Source organism: Pipistrellus kuhlii, unplaced genomic scaffold, assembly GCF_014108245.1.
Source record: "Pipistrellus kuhlii isolate mPipKuh1 unplaced genomic scaffold, mPipKuh1.p scaffold_m20_p_51, whole genome shotgun sequence".
NCBI classification, from domain to species: Eukaryota; Metazoa; Chordata; class Mammalia; order Chiroptera; family Vespertilionidae; genus Pipistrellus; species Pipistrellus kuhlii.
In genome coordinates, this window is record NW_023425553.1 from 1,337,498 (window position 1) to 1,356,550 (window position 19,053).

Genomic DNA, 19,053 nt, shown 5'->3' on the forward strand with positions numbered 1-19,053 from the left:
AGCAAAACAGGCTAGGGCTCATCTAGTATTTCTAAAGAGCTACTCTTGACTCCAGTAGACCAAGTAAGGAGATGATAGGACTAGACTCATATAGGAACTTACAGGCTTTCAAATGGATTTGGGCTCTATTCTGGGAAAAAGAGAATAAGGAAATATTTTCAGAATTTGTGCAGAATACATGTTTCATGAAGACCAAATAAGAGAGAATTGGTTACAATTATAGGTTGAGAATTTGACATTTGATTTGGTTTATGGATGAAGATTCTGATAATGATTATTTTAGACACCAAAGTGGGCTATCATACAAACTTGGTTTTTCATGTATAATCTATTTCCACTTGCTACAATTTAGGAAAACCTAAATAAGCTTAGAACATTCCAGGAATATGAATAAAACATGTGGGTGGTGCCTTTTAGAGAAAATGTCTGCTGGGTACCCTCCTTAAAATGATTTATAAAACATGTTGTTGACACATCTTTGTGTCTTTGTTCATTATGCTATCTCTGCTTGCAATGGTTTTTGTTTGTTCTTTTGACTATCAAATATTTTTTTAGTATCTTCTCTGTTCCAGGTATTATACTGAGTTTGGGAGATTCAGTGATGGTTCTATCTGCAGTTCAGTTCATCCTGTCATCCTTTATGCTACCTCTTGTCTTATCCATATGCTATCCCCACTGGCTATCATGTCCTTTTCATCCTTCAACTTTATATTTCAATGTCACTTTTTCTAAGAAGCGTTCCATAACCCCCTCAATACTGGATGAGGTATATTTCCTCTCTGATCCCTTCCATTGCACTTATCCTTTATTATATTTGTCTATTTGTTATCTTCCCTGCCAAAGTAGGAGCCCCTGGAGAGCAAGGATTCATTTATTAATTATATATTAATAAATAATAACTAATTATACATTTGACTCTTGAACAATGCACCAATCCCCTGAACAGTTGAAAATCCTTGTATAACGTATGACTCCCCCAAAACTTAAGTTGTCCCTTGGTATCATCAAGGGGTTTGGTTTCTGAAATCCCCACAGATACCAAAATCCATGGATGATCAAATCCCCTATATAAAATGAAATAGAACAATGCATATAATCAGCTCTCCATATCTATGGACACCCAGCCACAGATAAAAAACAGTACAGGAATTTATCGAAACATTCAACCTATCTTATGTTAAGAGGAGAGACGTGGAATGTATAGAGTTGGAGAATAACTTGATTGACAGGCAGAGTCATTTAGACTTCATGCTCTAGAAATTAGAAGTGAGTTTTTGAACAAGGGAATAAAGCATGAAAATAAGTCACATTTAAGGGAGATATATTTAGCATATATCTGTTCAAATGTAAAGCTGGACCTTAAAAAAACAAAAGGATTTCAAATGGAAATAATATCTTGCCTCTCCTGTAGGCTACATTAGGGTGAGAAAAAGTTCTTAATATTCATACCTACTGTTCATTGAGCACTTACTATATTGCAGACACCTGATATACCTTTTAAATGCAAGACTTTATTCAATCTACAGGAACTAGCACAATCTATGATGTATTGTAAGTACCTCCATTTTAAAAATGAAGAAACAGGTTGAGAGAGGTAAATTGAGGTGCCCAAAGTCAGATAGCTCATCAAGTGAGAAACAAAATTTGAACCCTGTTCTGTTGGACCTGAACTTAGTAAGTGCTTGGCACCAAGTTGATATGCAATAAATACCTGCTAAAAATGGTGGATGAAATATCAGCAAATCCATCCTCTTGTGTGGAAGAATTTACAGATTAGCTTTAATGGTTTTTATAATTTTGATAAGCTCAAGTCAATGTTTGAGCCACAAAAAGAGAAGAATTTACAAAGGAAAATCTTTTGACTCTGGAAATTCTGATTTGTTTAGAAATCACACACACACACACACACACACACACACACACAATGGATATATACATGGTATATACATTCACACACACACACATACACATCAACAAAACAGTGTGGAACAACTTTGCCACGCACACACTCACATGCACATGCAGACTCATGGAAGCATTCATATTTTTAATCTCGTGTTTTCTTTACCCTCCTGAGAGGGTGTAAATAGGATGTCAGCGCTAGAAGGTATCTTAGCAATTACCTAATCGGATCACCTCCTGTATGTAGAAATAGAGGCACTAGATAGAGGTAAAGTAAATTGCAAAGGTCACACAAGGAATTAGAGCAAGATTAAGAATCTGCGTTTCCTGACTCCCAGGTTTGTTTTACTCTTAACTGTCACCATTTACCTTCTCAATTTTATCGATGGGATAACCCAAGCATCCTAAGAATGTTGATGGTCAAGCTCCTGCTACTTGTCCATTGAAGCAGGACTTGAAATGAGATCTCTTTTATTTTAAATATGAGGCTTGTTTTCATCTAAGTGCTTCTGTCTGGAAGCCCAGAAGGAAGACCCCTTCCTATTGCGTGAAACAGTGAACGGAGGATAATTTACAGAAAACTCCGTCCTTCGGTTGCAGAGAAAATGTCCAGAGCTGCTTGATTTTTCAGAGGCCTGGCGGGCCCCACGAGGCTCCCCTGCAAACGGGGATTCTGCCTTCCTTATTGAATGCGCAACACCTAGCACAAAGGAAGGCTCTCAAACATATTCGTTGAATATATGACATACTAAAGGCAGAAAGGGAAAGGAGGCTGGTTAATGGTTTCCCAATGCATGATGGATGGATAATCTTTATGAGCGCTGAAAAAGTGGGAATGAATGTAAAAAAGACGTGGGAGAAACCCTCAAACAAAGGAGAAGCTCTGTCTCCATCTGATTGAAGCTGCAATCACTCAGCGAGGGCTGAGTGGCTCTGTAGGACTGTGGCTGGCAGAGATATTTAAATAAGGCCTCCTTAAAATTGTTACTCTCCACCCCGCCCCCATTCCCCTTTAAATCCTGTTTCAGTCATTACCCAGGGACCGGATACAGAGATTCCTATGGGGAGTTCTAATGGGTCGATTCAATTTCAACTGGATGACGCCACTTAGCCAAGCATTAAGAGCTACAGCTCCCGGAAAACAAACGACACTGGGAGAGGGAGAGAAAGAAATTATAACAAGGAGCAATAAATCCCATCCCTCCCCTCCTCCCCTCTAACCCATTCACAAGACCTCCAGAAATCATCTACATTCACAAAACAGCCAGCTAGCTCGGCTGAACAGCACTGCAATCTCGCCTCCCTTCCCTGCCCCCCTGCTCTCTGCAGATTCTATATCAACACACCCTGCGCTGTATAAATAATCACACACTCGGTATCTATTGCTCTGTGGAGATAACCCTGTGTCTACAACTGCAGTTTCTGCAGCTTCGGGCTCATCTGTCAGATTGGAGGAGACAGAGGCGGAGGTGGAGGCGGAGGCAGAAGAGGAGGGGGAGGAGGTAAAGGAGGAGGAAGGGGAGGAGGGAAGGGGGAGGGGAGGAGGAGGGGAAGGAAAAGGCTGGAGGAGGAGGGGAGAAAAGAAAGAGGAGGAGGGGGAGAAGGGGGAGGAGAAAGAGGCGGAGGAGGAGGAGGAGGAGAAATAGGAGAAGGAGGAGGAGAAAGAAGAGGAGGAGGCGGCGAGCAACTTACCCTGCTGAGCTTTCTTTGGGGAATACGTGCATCAAGATTTAGATCTGCAAGGAAAATCTATACAAAGTATCTGCCACTACAGGTCTGACTCTCCTCCCCCCACCACTGCTTTTTTTTTTTTTTTTTTTTCCCTTTCCGTTTTCTCTGCTGTGTCAGAAAGACCAACCAGACCGAGACAGAACTATCTCTGTTTCTGGCTCCACTGCCGGAGGAGTTTTCATTCAAGACTTTCTGAAAAGAGGTTGGAGAGACTCAGAGGAGGGCTTTTGAGCCAGATGGGGCATTAATTCTCCTGCTTTTCTCAGCATGGATAGATCCTTCCCTCAAGGTAAGCCATACCGATGAGATCTGAAGGACCTCAGAATTCTTTCTGTGCACAGATTGCCATTCATTCCGGCCGTCGTCTGTGTGTGCGGGTGCGTGTGTGCGTGTGTGTTTGTGTGTATGTGTGTGTGTGCGCACGCGTGTGCACGAGCACAAACGCAAGCGCGTGGGTAAAATGAAATGAAAACCATGTAAACGAGATTTCAATGAATCGGGCTCCTGCAGAACGCGGTTCTTACGGGGTATTTCTAAATCAAAATGGAACTGGAAAATAACCCTTTTGTGGCCAGACGTCAATTTCGTGTCCAGCCTGTTGACCTTTCCATGCGTTTTGGTGCGTGCCCGGGTCCCTTATAGCGCAGCCTGACCACGCAGACTGGGGATGGAGGTAGAGTCCATGCCGAGGCCAGTCTGGCTGCCCAGCGGGTATCCTGTCAGCGTGGGGCTAGTCGGCTATTGGCTCACAAGTCTGGGCTGTGCATCGTTCAGATTTCATCACATCACCTTGCCCTGGGTAGAAATGGCGCAAGCTGACACGGCATAACCCCCTACTTACATTGAGTCAGAGCAATGATTTAGAAATCTTTGGATCCATGCCCGGGGGTATGGGCACATGTCTCTATGTGGCATATGGAAATGTCCAAAGCGAGAACCTGTGTGCATGTCTGGTTGGCCAATGTGATTTCCAGCCCTCTCCATTCTTCTGATTAGAATGATCACGCACCTCTGCGTGCTGCAGACCAGGTCGGGCGAACGGAACAGACCTTGAACTCTTAGACGGAAAATCTGTTTGGAAATGCAAACCACGGTTGCTTTTCTGGGTGCGTGAAAACTTCCCTGTGACCGGATGGGCTATCGCATGAATTTAGCTCTCCCAGGTGTTAAATCGTGTTCCCAACAAGTGAGCAGCATACATGCATACAAATAAGGAACAGGCCAGCAGTTTGAGCCACAAGGAAATATTAGTCTTCCCCCTGTACCTCTAAGTAAACATTTACCAAGACTGTACTGTGATATTCTACACATTTTGTGCGCGCGTGCTCTGGGTTTTGCTTTCTCTAGCCGTGAAACAATCAGGAGGGGGATCCGAGTGGCTTGGATTTGGTGGTATTTTGTTCAGCGTCGAGGAGCTGAGTCGTGAGAAAGGAAAGAATGTAAGGGAAGGGGGACTAATTCTTCATGAAAGACCTTTGAGACAGAGAAACGCAACCTAGCAAGCCAGCATAAAGAGATTGAGGGCATGAGGAGAGGAAGGGCTTTCACAGCCTTCCTTTGCTAGCCCCTCGCTCTGCAGATGAAGAAACTGAGGCCTGGAACAAAAGTCACCAGCCCGTAGTCACACACAGCAAAGCAGAGCTAGAGCTAGGGCTAGATCTTAAGTTTCATGTCTCCTGTAACATGATTTGGGGTCCAGAGGGAGTTTTTTCCTTCTTAAAATGAACAACTCTCATTTTCCTCAGGATTAGAAGCGTGTGGATGCATTTGATATGACCATTTTTCCTGTATTGCTCGTCACTAAAACACCCAGAGCTTTCAAAATGCAAGCTCTTAAAACTGCAAGGCTCCCTGGTTTGAAAGAAATGGCTCTGATTCTTAATGAAACGATTAAAGTCATGAATAGGGCTAGGGGAGCGACGTGACAAGTTAAGAGTTAAATGTGGTGAGAACCTGGCAGCTCCAGCAAGATGTATGCGGTAGGAGTGAGGCCCAGTCAGTGGCTGAGAGGTTAGTAATGTAAACTATATACAACTTGGTATTTGTAAGGGGGGAGTGCTGTGATAGAGATGCAAGTGCTTCTGCACAGAGAGGGATTTTGAGAGAGCAGACTTTGGAACAGTAGAACTAAGAAAACATATAAAGCTATAGCAGAAATTCCCCCTATGTTTGCTTTCAGTTATTCTGAGAAGGAGTGTATATAACAGCAGAGCACAGAAAAGGCCAACACACGCCAGAGCCGTTACACAGTAAGGCACAAAACAGCATTGAACCCAAGGCTCTCCCTCTCTGCTCCCCCCACCCCTGCCTCCCTGCTTCTTTGAAATTGAGGATGAATCATATTCTATCAGAAAGGATTTATCACAGAAATCAGAACTATCTTAAGGTGTTAGCACAGAAGGGCTTTAGATAGGAAAGTTTTCAACTGGAGTCTCAACATGGCAGGTTTTAGGTTCCAGGGAGAAAGCCCTTTTTTTTTTTGTTTTTTCCTTTCATTAACAAGCAGAATTTCTTGAATGGATTTAGCTTTCTAGTCCCTAAATTGACACAAGAAAAGGAATTTCTGTTTAGGTTGAACAGAGCAAATTTCAGGGCGACAGGAAAAAAAAAAAAAAAAACTGTTGAGAAAGCTCTGAGCACCTGGCCAGAGGGACTGAGATGGGAGTGGGTTTACAATGCATCATTCATTACTGCAGAGGCACTACGTGACAGAAATCACTAGATCCCATCACTGTACAGCCAAGACTTTTAATCACCTTGGCTCCTGCTTAAAACTATGTGATATGTATATTCTGCCTCTCGTTTGCTAGAAAATGCAATTGATCAGCAGCATAGTCAGTTTCTTAACTGTTGCTGCTCACAATGAATGGGCCTTTAGTGGGTGTTTTTCTGAATCCTAAACATGCATGTAGTCGCAGTTTTTCATCTAATCTAGGTACTGCAAACAGGCTCTTGCCTATTCATTTCTCAACACTTTTTTCCCCCTCTTCCCTTCCCCTACAGTATCTATTTCAGTTCATCCTGTTAGCTCAGATCGGATTCAGCACGTCCAGAATGGCAAACAATTTATTGTCATCCAATCCTGTTTTATCCTACTCAACACTCTGAATTTACCCAGGTCCTACTGCCCACGTATTGCAGATCTTCCATGGTCCATTCTAAAAAAAAAAAAAAAAAAAAAAAAAGGTTTTACAGGGCAAGAAGAAACCTTCTAAATGTAATCTGCCAATCCCATTACCTATAATCAAGAAATAGTACCTCATCATCCCAGATTGATACCCAAAGCTTCCTCTAATCATTGAACCAATCGTCTCAACGCCTCAATCTTGCACCAAACGAATCAATATCCAGAGACTCGTTTTCAACCTAAACACCACATGCCCTTCTTCTTCCCAGACAGGATCCCTTTGGACATGGTTCTGAGTCATTTCTATTATGACCTATATCCCCCAACCTTAGCTTTCAACCTTCTGATCATATCCCTGAGATACCTGGTGACAACCCTGGAATCCCATATGATCATTTTCTGTAGCTTTGAGACCGTGTGTGCCTTCCTTTGAGTCACTGATTCTTGGAATTTTCAGTGTGGTTTGAATCCGGTTTCCTTTGGGCAACTAACGAGTCTAATGAATCCAGGGTGTATGTTGTTCTTACAGTGGAAAGGACTCGAAGGGCCTCATGCCTTCTTTGTGTGATCAATGGTGAACAAATCTATCTCTTATAAGTTTATCAAGAGATTCTTCCCAATCCATAGCTCCTACATCCGCATACCCTGCAAGTCATCTGAACAATATGTCCTTGTTATTTGAGTGTGCCAATGAAAACTACCTGTTCTTTTCTAATGCTGAGATTATGAATCTTAATAAAGATACAACAAAGGTTGAGGTGCGAGGCTTCAGGAGGCTGTGAGTTCAAGTGAATAAAATAGAATTTTGCCTTTGAATATCCAAATATGTAAGCAAGGCCATGTTGCTTAGTTTTCCCTCAAGGATTGAACATGCAGAAGGTGTAGACAAAGATAAGTCTTGTCAAATGATGTAGTTATGTAATCATAAACAATAATGGGGCACAGTCTTTCAGAATCACCTAGTCCATCCCTATAATTATATAGATAGTGAAACTGTGGTCCAAGCAAAGCAAGTGATTTGATGAAAGTTATACAGATATTTGTCTTAGGTTCTCCATAGTGTTTATCTGCGTTCTCTGTGTTGCATTAAATAACACTGAAACAACTCACACTGGTTCTGTGATGTTATGTGCCAGCAAAGTTATTTTTAACCAAATTAAATCTTCTTTTCAAAAAATGAACAGATGTAAATGCAACTAAACAGGTTTGCATGGGATATAGCCTCCCAAGGCAATGAGGCTGGTCATATTATTAGCCCTGAGTCCTTTATGAACTGCATCCTTATTTTTCCTGTTATTGAACTTCGGGCATATTTTAGTATCATGTTTACTTGCTTATGGAAGCTTAATCAAGCACTATGTTCTTTCACTTGTTCATTCTATTACTCATTCAAGCTTTCCATCCCATACAGTAGTGTGAGTAATCAATCTATTTTGAGACGCCTGAAATCTGATGGATTTCAAATATGTACTTTGTTCATGATGTTGTTTCCTAGGTCCTAATGCCTCCAGGGTGACTCTTAGGTTTGCATTTAGGTTTCTTTGTGTACACCTTTTTGGCGGTTCAGTCTTTTGGTGCAATACAGTAAACTGCTATGGGTACAGTGTTTTCCTCATAGTCACCATGAACAATACTAGGCTCAGTCAAATCCTTCAGGGAATAGCCACCAACCATCCTGGATTGCAGTAAAATGGAGATACAGCACATGCTTTCTTAGCTTAAATCTGATATAAGAACATTGCTGCTCTTTAAGAAAGCTAGTTTATTGTATTGTGTAAGGTAAGGATAGAGAAAAGTACTCCAAGCAGATTCTGCCAAGTAAATGCCATCAAAAAAACTTGATTTAGGGTAGTAATAAGTATAATCATGGGTAATATTTAAAATAATTCAGGGCTCATCTTGTATGGTTCTTTCAGCCCCAGTATTACTTCCATATATATATCTATATCTATATATCTATATCTATATCTCTCTGTATATATCTATCTATATCTATTTGTGTGTATGTATATAGATAGAAATAGATGTAGGTATAGATATAGATACATAAATAAACCGATTGTGTAGCTACACTGCCATTTAGAAAGAATTACCTCCTCAATAAGTTAAATCAGCCTATAAGATGAGGAGAGCTGTAGGATGATTAGTCTTGGCATCCTTTCCCTCTGGGAAGCCATTTTTCCTATTATTCTGCAGATAGCCTAATATCTGCCCTCTGAATCTCTGCCACATCTCTGCCATTATTGCATCTTGCTTGCTTGCCTCTATGCATTGAAGCAAGCAATGCCATTTCTCACTTGTTTATTTATGCTTCTCACAAATTTCACTGAAAGGAGAATTTATACATGAAAATTCACAGAAGACTTTTGAGGCTTTCTCTTTGACATCAGCATTGCCTCGGGGAGTGGCCTTTATGCTTGGAATCAGGGCCCATTTTTATTAGAATTTTGATGCTCAAGGCCTGGATTTCTCTGTTAGCAAGCATCTGAATGAGCTAGCTGCTCCTATGACCCTTGTCATATGATGGAATACAAAAGAAATCAATGATCCGATCTTTGCTCCCAAAGTGTTTTATTGTCTGAATGGGAAGATCAGACTTGCCTGTAAAGAGGTAGGTGAGGTCATTGCAGAATAAATATGTAACATGAAATCTACTGTAAAGTGACCCAAGGTAGTGGTGGTGACAGGGCCTAAGCTTTATAGGTTCCCTGCAAAGTACTCACGCCTGTGTGTTCTCATTAATTGTTTCTATTTCTTCTCTCCTAGGATTCTCTGATGTTCCCTAAGGTCTATGTAAATACAAGGGCTCTTTATCACCATAAGTGCCATCCTGACCCAAAGCCACTCAGAACTCAAGAATCAAGACAAAATGGATGCTGCAGTGACAGATGACTTCCAACAGATCCTGCCTATCGAACAGCTGCGCTCTACTCATGCTAGCAATGATTATGTGGACCGGCCTCCAGCCCCCTGTAAACAGGCCCTCTCCAGCCCTTCCCTCATTGTGCAAACCCACAAATCTGATTGGTCCTTGGCTACCATACCTACTGCTCTCCCCCGCAGTCTCAGCCAGTGCCATCAATTGCAGCCCTTGCCTCAGCATCTGAGCCAATCTAGCATTGCCAGCTCAATGTCCCATAGCACCACTGCCTCTGATCAAAGGCTCCTGGCCAGCATTACACCCTCACCTTCCGGCCAGTCCATCATCCGAACCCAGCCTGGAACGGGGGCCCACCCAAAGGTTGACGGTGCTCTGAAGGGAGAAGATGAGCAATCCGCAATGCATCCCAATGAGCACCTCTTCATCTGTGAGGAGTGTGGGCGCTGCAAGTGTGTCCTCTGCACAGCATCGCGCCCTCTCCCCTCCTGCTGGCTGTGCAACCAGCGTTGCCTTTGCTCTGCCGAGAGCCTCCTCGATTATGGCACTTGTCTCTGCTGTGTTAAGGGCCTCTTCTACCACTGCTCCACTGATGACGAAGACAACTGCGCTGATGAGCCCTGCTCCTGCGGGCCTAGCTCCTGCTTTGTCCGCTGGGCAGCCATGAGCCTCATCTCCCTCTTTTTACCCTGCCTGTGCTGCTACCTGCCTACCCGTGGATGCCTCCATCTCTGCCAGCAGGGCTATGATAGCCTCCGGCGACCAGGCTGCCGCTGTAAGAGGCACACCAACACTGTGTGCAGGAAGATCTCCTCTGGTAGCGCGCCCTTCCCCAAGGCCCAGGAGAAGTCTGTATGACCTCCTCACCAAATGGATCCAGAGCTTTCTCCTTCCAGCCCCCATCAGTAATGCAACCGCCTCATCTTGGAAGAGGGGAAGGAGGAGTAAAGTAGCCAAAGCTAGGGCCTCACCAATTTTTGTTCCTGCAGTGTCAGGGGAATGGCCAAGTGCATCCTAGCGCAGGATGCCTTGTTCTTTCTCACAGTATCTACCCCACTCCTCCCCAACCTTTTCCCACCCCATCCCACCCCACCCCACCCCACCCCACCCCACCATCTCAGCCCTTAAGGCTGTCATGACAAATTCAGGTGATATATCGGATTGAGATTGAACACTGAGGACTGGCAGAGCCAGCAACGTAGAGGTTTAGGGGCTCCCTAATGCAAAGCCTCTCGATGCAGGCTCTGAGCGTCACTCTTCTTTCCACTGTGCCTTTGAAAACTTTCTTCTAGAAGGTTTTCACAGGCCCATGTGGAACAACATTCACTATTCCAGGGACCTTACCCTTTCTCCCTGTTGAGTGCCCTTCTCTTCTTGAGTCTTCTTTCTCTCCTCTCTCCTCTTCTTTCATCACTCTAGTTCCGGACTCCTTCCCCCTTCATTCTCACCCACTCTGCTTTCCCTCTTTTCATGCCGTCTCCGTCCCGAGTTTTACTCCTCCCTTCCTGCTCTCTCGGTATAATCCTTTCTCTGCTTGTATTTCTGTCTTGTGTGATAATGTCTTTGCTCTCTCTACCTGTCCCTCTTTCTCTAACACATCCCAAAGTGCTGTTTTTTCCGTAGGGTGTTTCCTTTGACGCCAAACTTTGCTATGCTATACTATTTACTAATTTTCATTAAGGGAAATGGATTACTGTAATGGACTGATCACTAGCAATAGTCTATATCCTGACGTGTGTGTGCACTTATAACCACACTTAACCGGTTTGTGAGCATATAAAGCAAAAGTATCTTACATTTCCAGGTTTAATTGGTTGGAGTTTTACTCCCTTTCCCAATAATGAACTTATAGTACTGACAGATTCCACTAGCATGCTGAGTAGGATAGTAAATCAGGATGCTCATAACTCCGTATGTCTGACCCAAGTGCCAAAGGCAGACGTGCTTTATAGCTAAATGAACAAAGCAAAGGATATCAAAGAGGTCTGTTCTCTCTTAGAAGCTAACTGCCCTGAGACTGCATGGCTCAGGCCTTAATAATGGACATCAAAAGTCATAAAACTGTAGAGCTGGAAGGAATCTTAACAGTTAATCTAGTTCAATGCCCTTATTTTACAGATGGGAAGACTGAGACCTGGAGATAGGAAGGGAATTTGCTCAAGGCCACACACGGAGTTAATAGCAGAGTTGGACTGGAATGCAGGCCTTCTGACTCCTAGTTCCATTTTCCCTACCCTGTCCCATGCGAAGCCATGGGACTTTTCTCTGAGGGCTCTATTAACAATGACAGAAAGCCATTCCCATTCAATTTTCAGGAACCATGCCAAGTTAGTGTGGTGATCTTTATTATACAGAGCCAGGTGGGTAGCTAACTAACTACCAGGTGCTGGGGCTTCCCCCAGCGGACATCACCTTTGGCTCTGTCACCTTATAGAAGCTTGTGTGGAAAAGAAAAGAACATTTAAAGAAGTCCTAACCAAGCTGTATCTTTGCCATCGCGCCTCCTTTTGCTGCACAACACTGTGCTTACTCCTGACTTTACTATGACAGTTGCCTGAGAACCTAAATTTCAGCAACAGCGGAAAACTGAGACGAAAAGGGTGTATGATACAGACAACTGACTTCTCTTTTGCAAAGTACTGAGAGCCTGTGCTGTGAGTGAATACCTTTGGATGGAAAACAGCTGCGGCGGTGAAGGCAGGCTCCGAAAGGCTGATGCGAAAAGACGAAAAGAACTGGATGCGGTTTCCCTCTGTAAGTGAATCCAACACTACAGAATTCAGAGATTGAGGGCACTTGCTTGAAATGAAGGTGCTCCAACTTAGTATAAGACTTCCAGACTCTAACTTTATCTATCATCTCTTTGAAAGTGTGCATGGATGTGTATCGCAGGGTGGAGAGGTAGGGAGAGATGTAGAATCATACCCAGGGGGACAAAAAAAGAAGGGACCATCTATAACCCCCTGTTGGATGTGTACTATAGAAACATGTGCCACTCAGTCATTGTTAGTTCTGAATCTTCCTAAAGTGTACTGACATTTGGGTTGCGCACAGCTCCACGCCTTCATGTTCACCTCCTCTTCTAGAATTGCTTTGCTCTATTTTTGTATATATAAATATGTTATGATGATTATTAATAATGTTAATGATATTGCTGCAAATGGTGCCATATATAAGGTTTGGCTTCTTGGAAAATTTATAAACCCAAACCAATACCTGTAACCTCTTATGTTGCTTTCAGATCCTTTAATTTTTAAGTACTTTTTTTTTTTGTTAATCTTATAAATTTGCCTGATTGAACTTTGAACTTATATACCCTTAAAAGCTGTGCCCAGTGCTCTGGGGCAAGCTGGATGGTGATGAGTAGCAACACACACTTCTCTCCGCTTCTGCCTGATATTTGCTTAGTGCTGAGATATATAAGGATTCTATGACACTAGTGCTTTGTTCCTGGAGCTAATGTTATTCTATGGATGTTTGCTTCTTAGTTTCAGGGCCCAAAGCAATGCAAGCAAGTCCCTTCTCCTTGATAGCTCCTTGATAACCCAATCCTGCAGTCCTTACTCAGGCAAATGGTGCACTGCCGGAGGGGCCCTGGGATCTGCCATATACCCAGATGAGCTCTTCCCAGTGTGTTTCTAAATGGCCTTACACTTGGTAGAAGAAACTGAAGGGTTACTCAAATGCAGTTGCAATCTGCAATCTGCTGCTGAGTCAGGGCTTTCACTTGTGTCCAAGTTGGCCTGATGTGGACTGCATCTGGTTTACGTATAGATGGGTCCTGTTGGGGTACGCGCACGGACGTGTGAGTGAGTGTGCATATGTATCCCTTCTGTGATTATATATATATATATATATATATATATATATATATATATATATAACCTTTGTAAATATATATATTCACACATCTCTATATATTTTAATGTATTGCACATGTATATTTAAAATATATACGAAAGAACTCTAAATCCTGCAGAGAGGCTCTGTTTTCATTATTTTTCGACTTTGTGTCATGTACTGTATAAACAAGAATATTTAGAGGGTGTTTCCTGCTTAGCATTTTTTTGCAGTTAAGTCATCTGTTACCCCCTAACTCTACTGCTTTCTACATATTGGTCCCTTGATACATTTCATATGGCTTTAGCCAAGAGTTTTTCTTTGGTTCCAGCCCATCTTCCCTCATCACGATAGCTATAATAAATGTAGTGAACACTTACATAGTGCTTACTATGTGCTAAGCATGATCTTAAGCACAGTACCAAATATTAGCTAATTTAATGCTCACAATAATTCTATGATGTAGATACTATTACGATATCCATTTTACAGATGAGAAAACTGGAACACAGAGAGGCTTGTAAATGGCTGAGCTAAGATTTGAACCTATGCTGTCTGACTCGTGAGTCTACGCTCCGGAATCAGTTATAGAAGTCTGGAGCATGATGTCAACTTTGTTGGTATAACAAGCCTCCAATAGTATATAGTCATTTCCCTAACTCCAGTCCACCTCCAGCCTAAGAGCTGAAACAAATGTGCTCCTATGTTAAGAGTGAAACAATAGTTGTGGACATCATATCTTAGCTGTCTCACTTCCCGACATGGTGACATTACAAATTTTTTCACTACTCCCTTTGAAAATATGCTTGCAGTCAGTTGCCATTTCTCAGACAGCTTATGTTGTAGAGCTAGTAGAGAAGTATTTTCACTTGTTACAGAGAGGGTAAGAGTTTATTTGGCCTTCTCTTTATAGATCCAGGAAACCTAATGGTATTTTTCTGCAGAAAGTAGAACTAAAACTATTTTTGAAACTTGAGATTGGTTGGAGCTGTTAACATTGAGTGCATTCTTCTCATTCAAATGTAGGCAATCCACTGATGACCATTGGACAGTATAATACCCAACCTTTTCCCCTCACCTCTCTCACACTGACAATCTTTTACTCTTAGCCAGTAGATGTAAAAACATCAACTTCAACATCAACATTTTATAGTTGGAGAAAAAGATGCACAGAAAGGAAAGTAACCTGTCCAGAGTCACGTAGTTCTGAGTTTGGGTGGAATTATGACTTAATTCCATATCCAGATGTCTTTTCTGAGTTCTTCGAGTTTAAAGCAAAAGCTTTCATGCAATACCCAGGAAAGTAGGAGTAAGGAGAAAGAGTAGGGAAGTAGGGAAGGGAAGAGAGCACACTTAAAGCAGTGTATTATTATGTTGGCCACAATCTGCTTCGTGATAAGCTAATCTTTCACGCTCATGTGACAGGCCTACTGTGTCTGAGGGAGGAAAGAAGAAGAATTTATCTCATATCTCCCATTCCATTAGTCAAATACCTTCCGCGTGGGATATCATTTCCCCTTTACTTCTGGGTAGCGCATGTGTGGGTGCCCAAGCATGTCATGTACCCTGGCTTCTCCTGCCTCAGCAGCAATGGGATAACATTGTGGCTCCACTACCAACAGCGAGGCAAGTGTGTGGATAGAGGAAGACACATGAACTTAAAGTGCACACTAGGCTGGTGCTTTCCCCTTACATCTTTAATCATGTTCATTTAAAATGACTTAGAGATAACCTACTGTATCTTTAAAGAACATAAGGCTTTATTGTGGTGCTCAGAATTGTACTAAATTTGCCTTCTTGAATCTATGTATTCTCTGATGTGCTTTGAAGGGCTTCGTTCTACATGGAAATTAAGTTTTAGTACAACTAGAGGAGTAACAAAGTCTCAAGATAGCCTTCTTTGTGTAAAATGAAACTTTATTGTACTGAGCTCTTCAAAAAGCATGTCTAAGCCAATGCATGTACAGTACGGCAATTCGCATATGTTCATTTAGGCTCCATCAGCACAATAACAAAAAACTGGTCAAGTTAATAAATTCAGAAAAAAGTGGTTAAACAAGTTATTTTGTAACATGGAAATAAAACACTCTGTTGGTTGACTGGATTTGTTTTCATATTTCAACTAATTGTGATGGCGCCATATAGACACATTCTTTTTTTCTCTCACATATGGATGATGGGAGGGTGTACCAAGTCCCTACTATTTTAACTACTGGGAGGTTTATGAAATTCAGGGAAACCTAGAAGTAGATCAGGGGGGGTTGTTGCTATCAGAACAATCACCAATATTACAGATCAATCTGTTACCCCAGCCTTCACTGTTCACATTTCACGTTTCTCCTCTCAGCTCCATCTAACTCTTAACCTGCACTCTCAGAATATTACATTTAGACAGGCCCTCTGCTAACATCCAATCCAGTCTTCCCACCTGTACAGGTGAGAAAACTGAAGTTCAGAGTGAAGGCAAGGCTTAAGCTACCAACAGGAACCTGGCCTGGAGCGGGTCTGCCTCCGGCTGGCCTGTAGGGTGTGGGTTCTTAACTTTACACAAGTCCAGATGATTTTGAGAGTACATTTATTAAAGCTAGGGACAGTGAGACAAGATGGGGCCTAGGATAGAAGAAGCAAGAGGGAAGAGACTAGGTGGGCCTGCTTTGATTCCCTAAAAGTGTTATAGGAAAGAAATGAGCATAGGCTGGGCTGCTTTGGCTCACTGAGAAGTCTGGGAAAAGGAGGTCTTAGGGACAGGTTCAGAGGGTTAGCTTGGGATGAGTGTCCTCTGCCCAGTGCTCCCTTAGTTGCAAGTCTGTGGAGACCCTTAGAGTTTAGGAAATGCACATTGCCCGGGGAAAGAAGAGGGTGGGGAAAGGCTGGGGCATGCTCTCAGAGGGGGAGGCTAGACACATATAAAAGTTATACTATCCTTTATTCTCATACACAATAATTCCCTGTGCCCTACAGACCATTCTTACCAGAAGTCAAGCATTTAGTTGATGAAGAAAACACCCCATTGATGTGGTTTCATATCTATGGTCAAGTCATAAAAAACATTAAATGAATTCCACTGGGTTAATTCTTTTTTTTTTTTTTTCATATAAAAAAAATGAGCATGGCTGGTATAGCTCAGTGGTTGAGCATCAACCTATGAAGCAGGAGGTCACGGTTCAACTCATGGTCAGGGCACATGCCCGGGTTGCAGGCTTGATTCCCAGTCAGGAGCATGCAGGAGGCATCTGATCAATGATTCTCTCTCATCATTGATATTTCTATCTCTCTCTTTCCTTTCCTCTCTGAAATCAATAAAAATATATTATTTTTTAAAAAGAAATGATGATCCCTAGCCGGCTTGGCTTAGTGGATAGAGTGTCAGCCTGCGGACTGAAGGGTCCCAGGTTCGATTCTGGCCAAGGGCACATGTCTGGGTTTCAGCTCAATCCCCAGTAGGGGTGGGGGAGGGGGGTGCAGGAGGAAGCCGATCAATTATTCTCATCGTTGATGTTTCTATCTCTCCTTATCTCTTCCTCTCTGAAATCAATAAAGAAATACATTTTTTTTTTAAAAAAAAAGAATGATGAGCATAAGGGAATTCTGAAAAATTTCCAAGGTGAATAATGAAATCATGCTATCATTTCAAACAATCTACCAAAACTGTTCTCCAGTGACCTCCATTTAGTGAGTCTATTGATTACTTCTCAGTTCTCATTGTACCTGACCTACAAGCAGCATTTGACACAGTTGCCTACACTGTCCTCCTAAAAAACACTTTTACTACTTGGCTTCCAGGATAACAGACTGCTGTTTTTTTCCTCCTACTTCACTGTCCTCTCCTTCTCTGTATTCTTTGCTGGATCCTCTCACCTCCCTCACCTTTTCATATTCAAGTATCCCATGGATTGGTCCTTGGAATCTGCTCTTTGGGCACCATTTACACCATGACTCAAAGTTATATCTCCAGCCTGACTGCTCCCCTATACTTCCCACTCAAATATTCAACTGCCTATTTCTCATCCCTACTATGATATCTATAAAGATTTCAAACATAACGAGTTCAAACCAAGCTCTTGATTTTTCTCTCCTTAAGCCTGATCTTTGCAGCCTCTCCTATCTCCTTTAATTCCAATTCCAACCTTCTAGTTTCTCAGATCAAAAAGTTTATAGTAATCCACTAGACTTTTTATTAGTTGTGAATGCAGTCAACATTCTCAACCTCTGAATCCTAAATTAGTCTTCTACTCTGGTCATTTAGGCTGGATCAGATGCGCCCCTTTTGAACCTCTGGCCTAAGGTTTGATAAGAGTGAAATCCTTGTTCCCTTTAGCTTAATCTAGGCCCGTATCCTTATCTTGACTCTCGAATTTATCATCACAACACTACCAGTGCTGCTTCTTTCAAAGACCAGGATAGACAAGACACATAGCCCTTCAAAGGACGTCTTTGGAATGACACTGCTCATTGTTTAGGGATCTTGCTGTCTTTACAAAGTTATATGTGCAGCTCCCAAATGTATTTGATGACCAGGCCTCTGGAAAAGAAGGGGATAATCCTGACCCATGCGTTGTCATTCTCCAACTATTCAAGCAATCCTTTTAACTGAATGGATCAGATAATGGTCATACCTCTGATGGTAAGAAACACAGATGACAAGAATCTGGAAGCCCCCAAGTCATAGAAGTGACTAACACTGCTGTTGCTAGTTACTAAGAGTAAAAAAACAAACAAACAAAAACAGATAACAGTTTCTCAGACAAACACCAAAGTTTTATTAACACGGGGCTTTAACCTCAAGTCACCTGCATGTTCTCCTATTATGACAAGCTGAGGTGAATCATACATGCATCCTGAGACTCATCTTAAAGTCTATGTCCCTTTTATCCCAGGCCCACACTTTAATCTTAGCATTCAAAATTTTACCATTCTGGTGAACAAAAAGAAACGCTAAAAGGGAAATAGTTGGGGGAAAAAATCACTATTTTTTAATACCAGAGATGAGTTGGCTTAAAACATTTTACTGTGAATTTTCTTCTAAAAGGCCCCCTTCCAATGGGAGTGAAGACCTCCCAAGAAGAAAAAGCCTCTAGGCCCATCTTAATATATAAGCTCTATTGATGGAAAGAGAAAAAAAACGTAGTGTGTAAATGTGGGTCCAGGAAGAAAAACAAAAGTTAAGAAAAGATAGCCATGTGAAAGAAACCAGTTTGTTTCGCTCACCTAAAACTCCATTTCACTAACCTCTTAGTGCAGCTGTAGCCTTGAACTCCATTTTGTCCTTGACTTATATCAGCACTCTTTTTTCCCCCTCCAAATTCCTACAGCACTTCCACAGGAATGACTGTGTGTGTGTGTGTGTGTGTGTGTGTGTGTGTGTGTGTGTGTTTGCGCATGAGAGGTAGAGAGGGAGAGAGGTGGATGGAATGGGGCCCTTGAGCTCACCCCTAGAGGTTCAAAGTTAGAATATGCCTGCTAACACTCTCAGCCTTTCAAACTCCCTTCTAGGACATGCCCCACAGTATTTGGATCTTATACTCAATGACAAGGTTTCTCTCCTTCAGAGAGAAATACCAGACTGGATTTGTGA

At 42.3% G+C, this 19,053-nt stretch overlaps 1 protein-coding gene across 2 annotated transcripts in view; it reads left to right on the plus strand.

Annotated features, from left to right (window-relative positions):
* SPRY3 (sprouty RTK signaling antagonist 3) overlaps positions 1–10,714 on the plus strand; it is a 61,221-nt gene extending 50,507 nt beyond the window's left edge. Inside the window, exons 1-2 of one of the 2 annotated variants that reach the window (XM_036415780.2) lie at positions 3,510–3,922; positions 9,527–10,714. In XM_036415780.2, the coding sequence (XP_036271673.1) occupies positions 9,630–10,496 (867 nt within the window). In that variant the 5' untranslated portion in view covers positions 3,510–3,922; positions 9,527–9,629 and the 3' untranslated portion in view covers positions 10,497–10,714. Of the gene's footprint in view, positions 1–3,509; positions 3,923–9,526 lie in introns of those variants that run through there. The other variant, XM_036415781.2, reaches the window with a different exon arrangement.
* Positions 10,715–19,053: the final 8,339 nt, after the last annotated feature.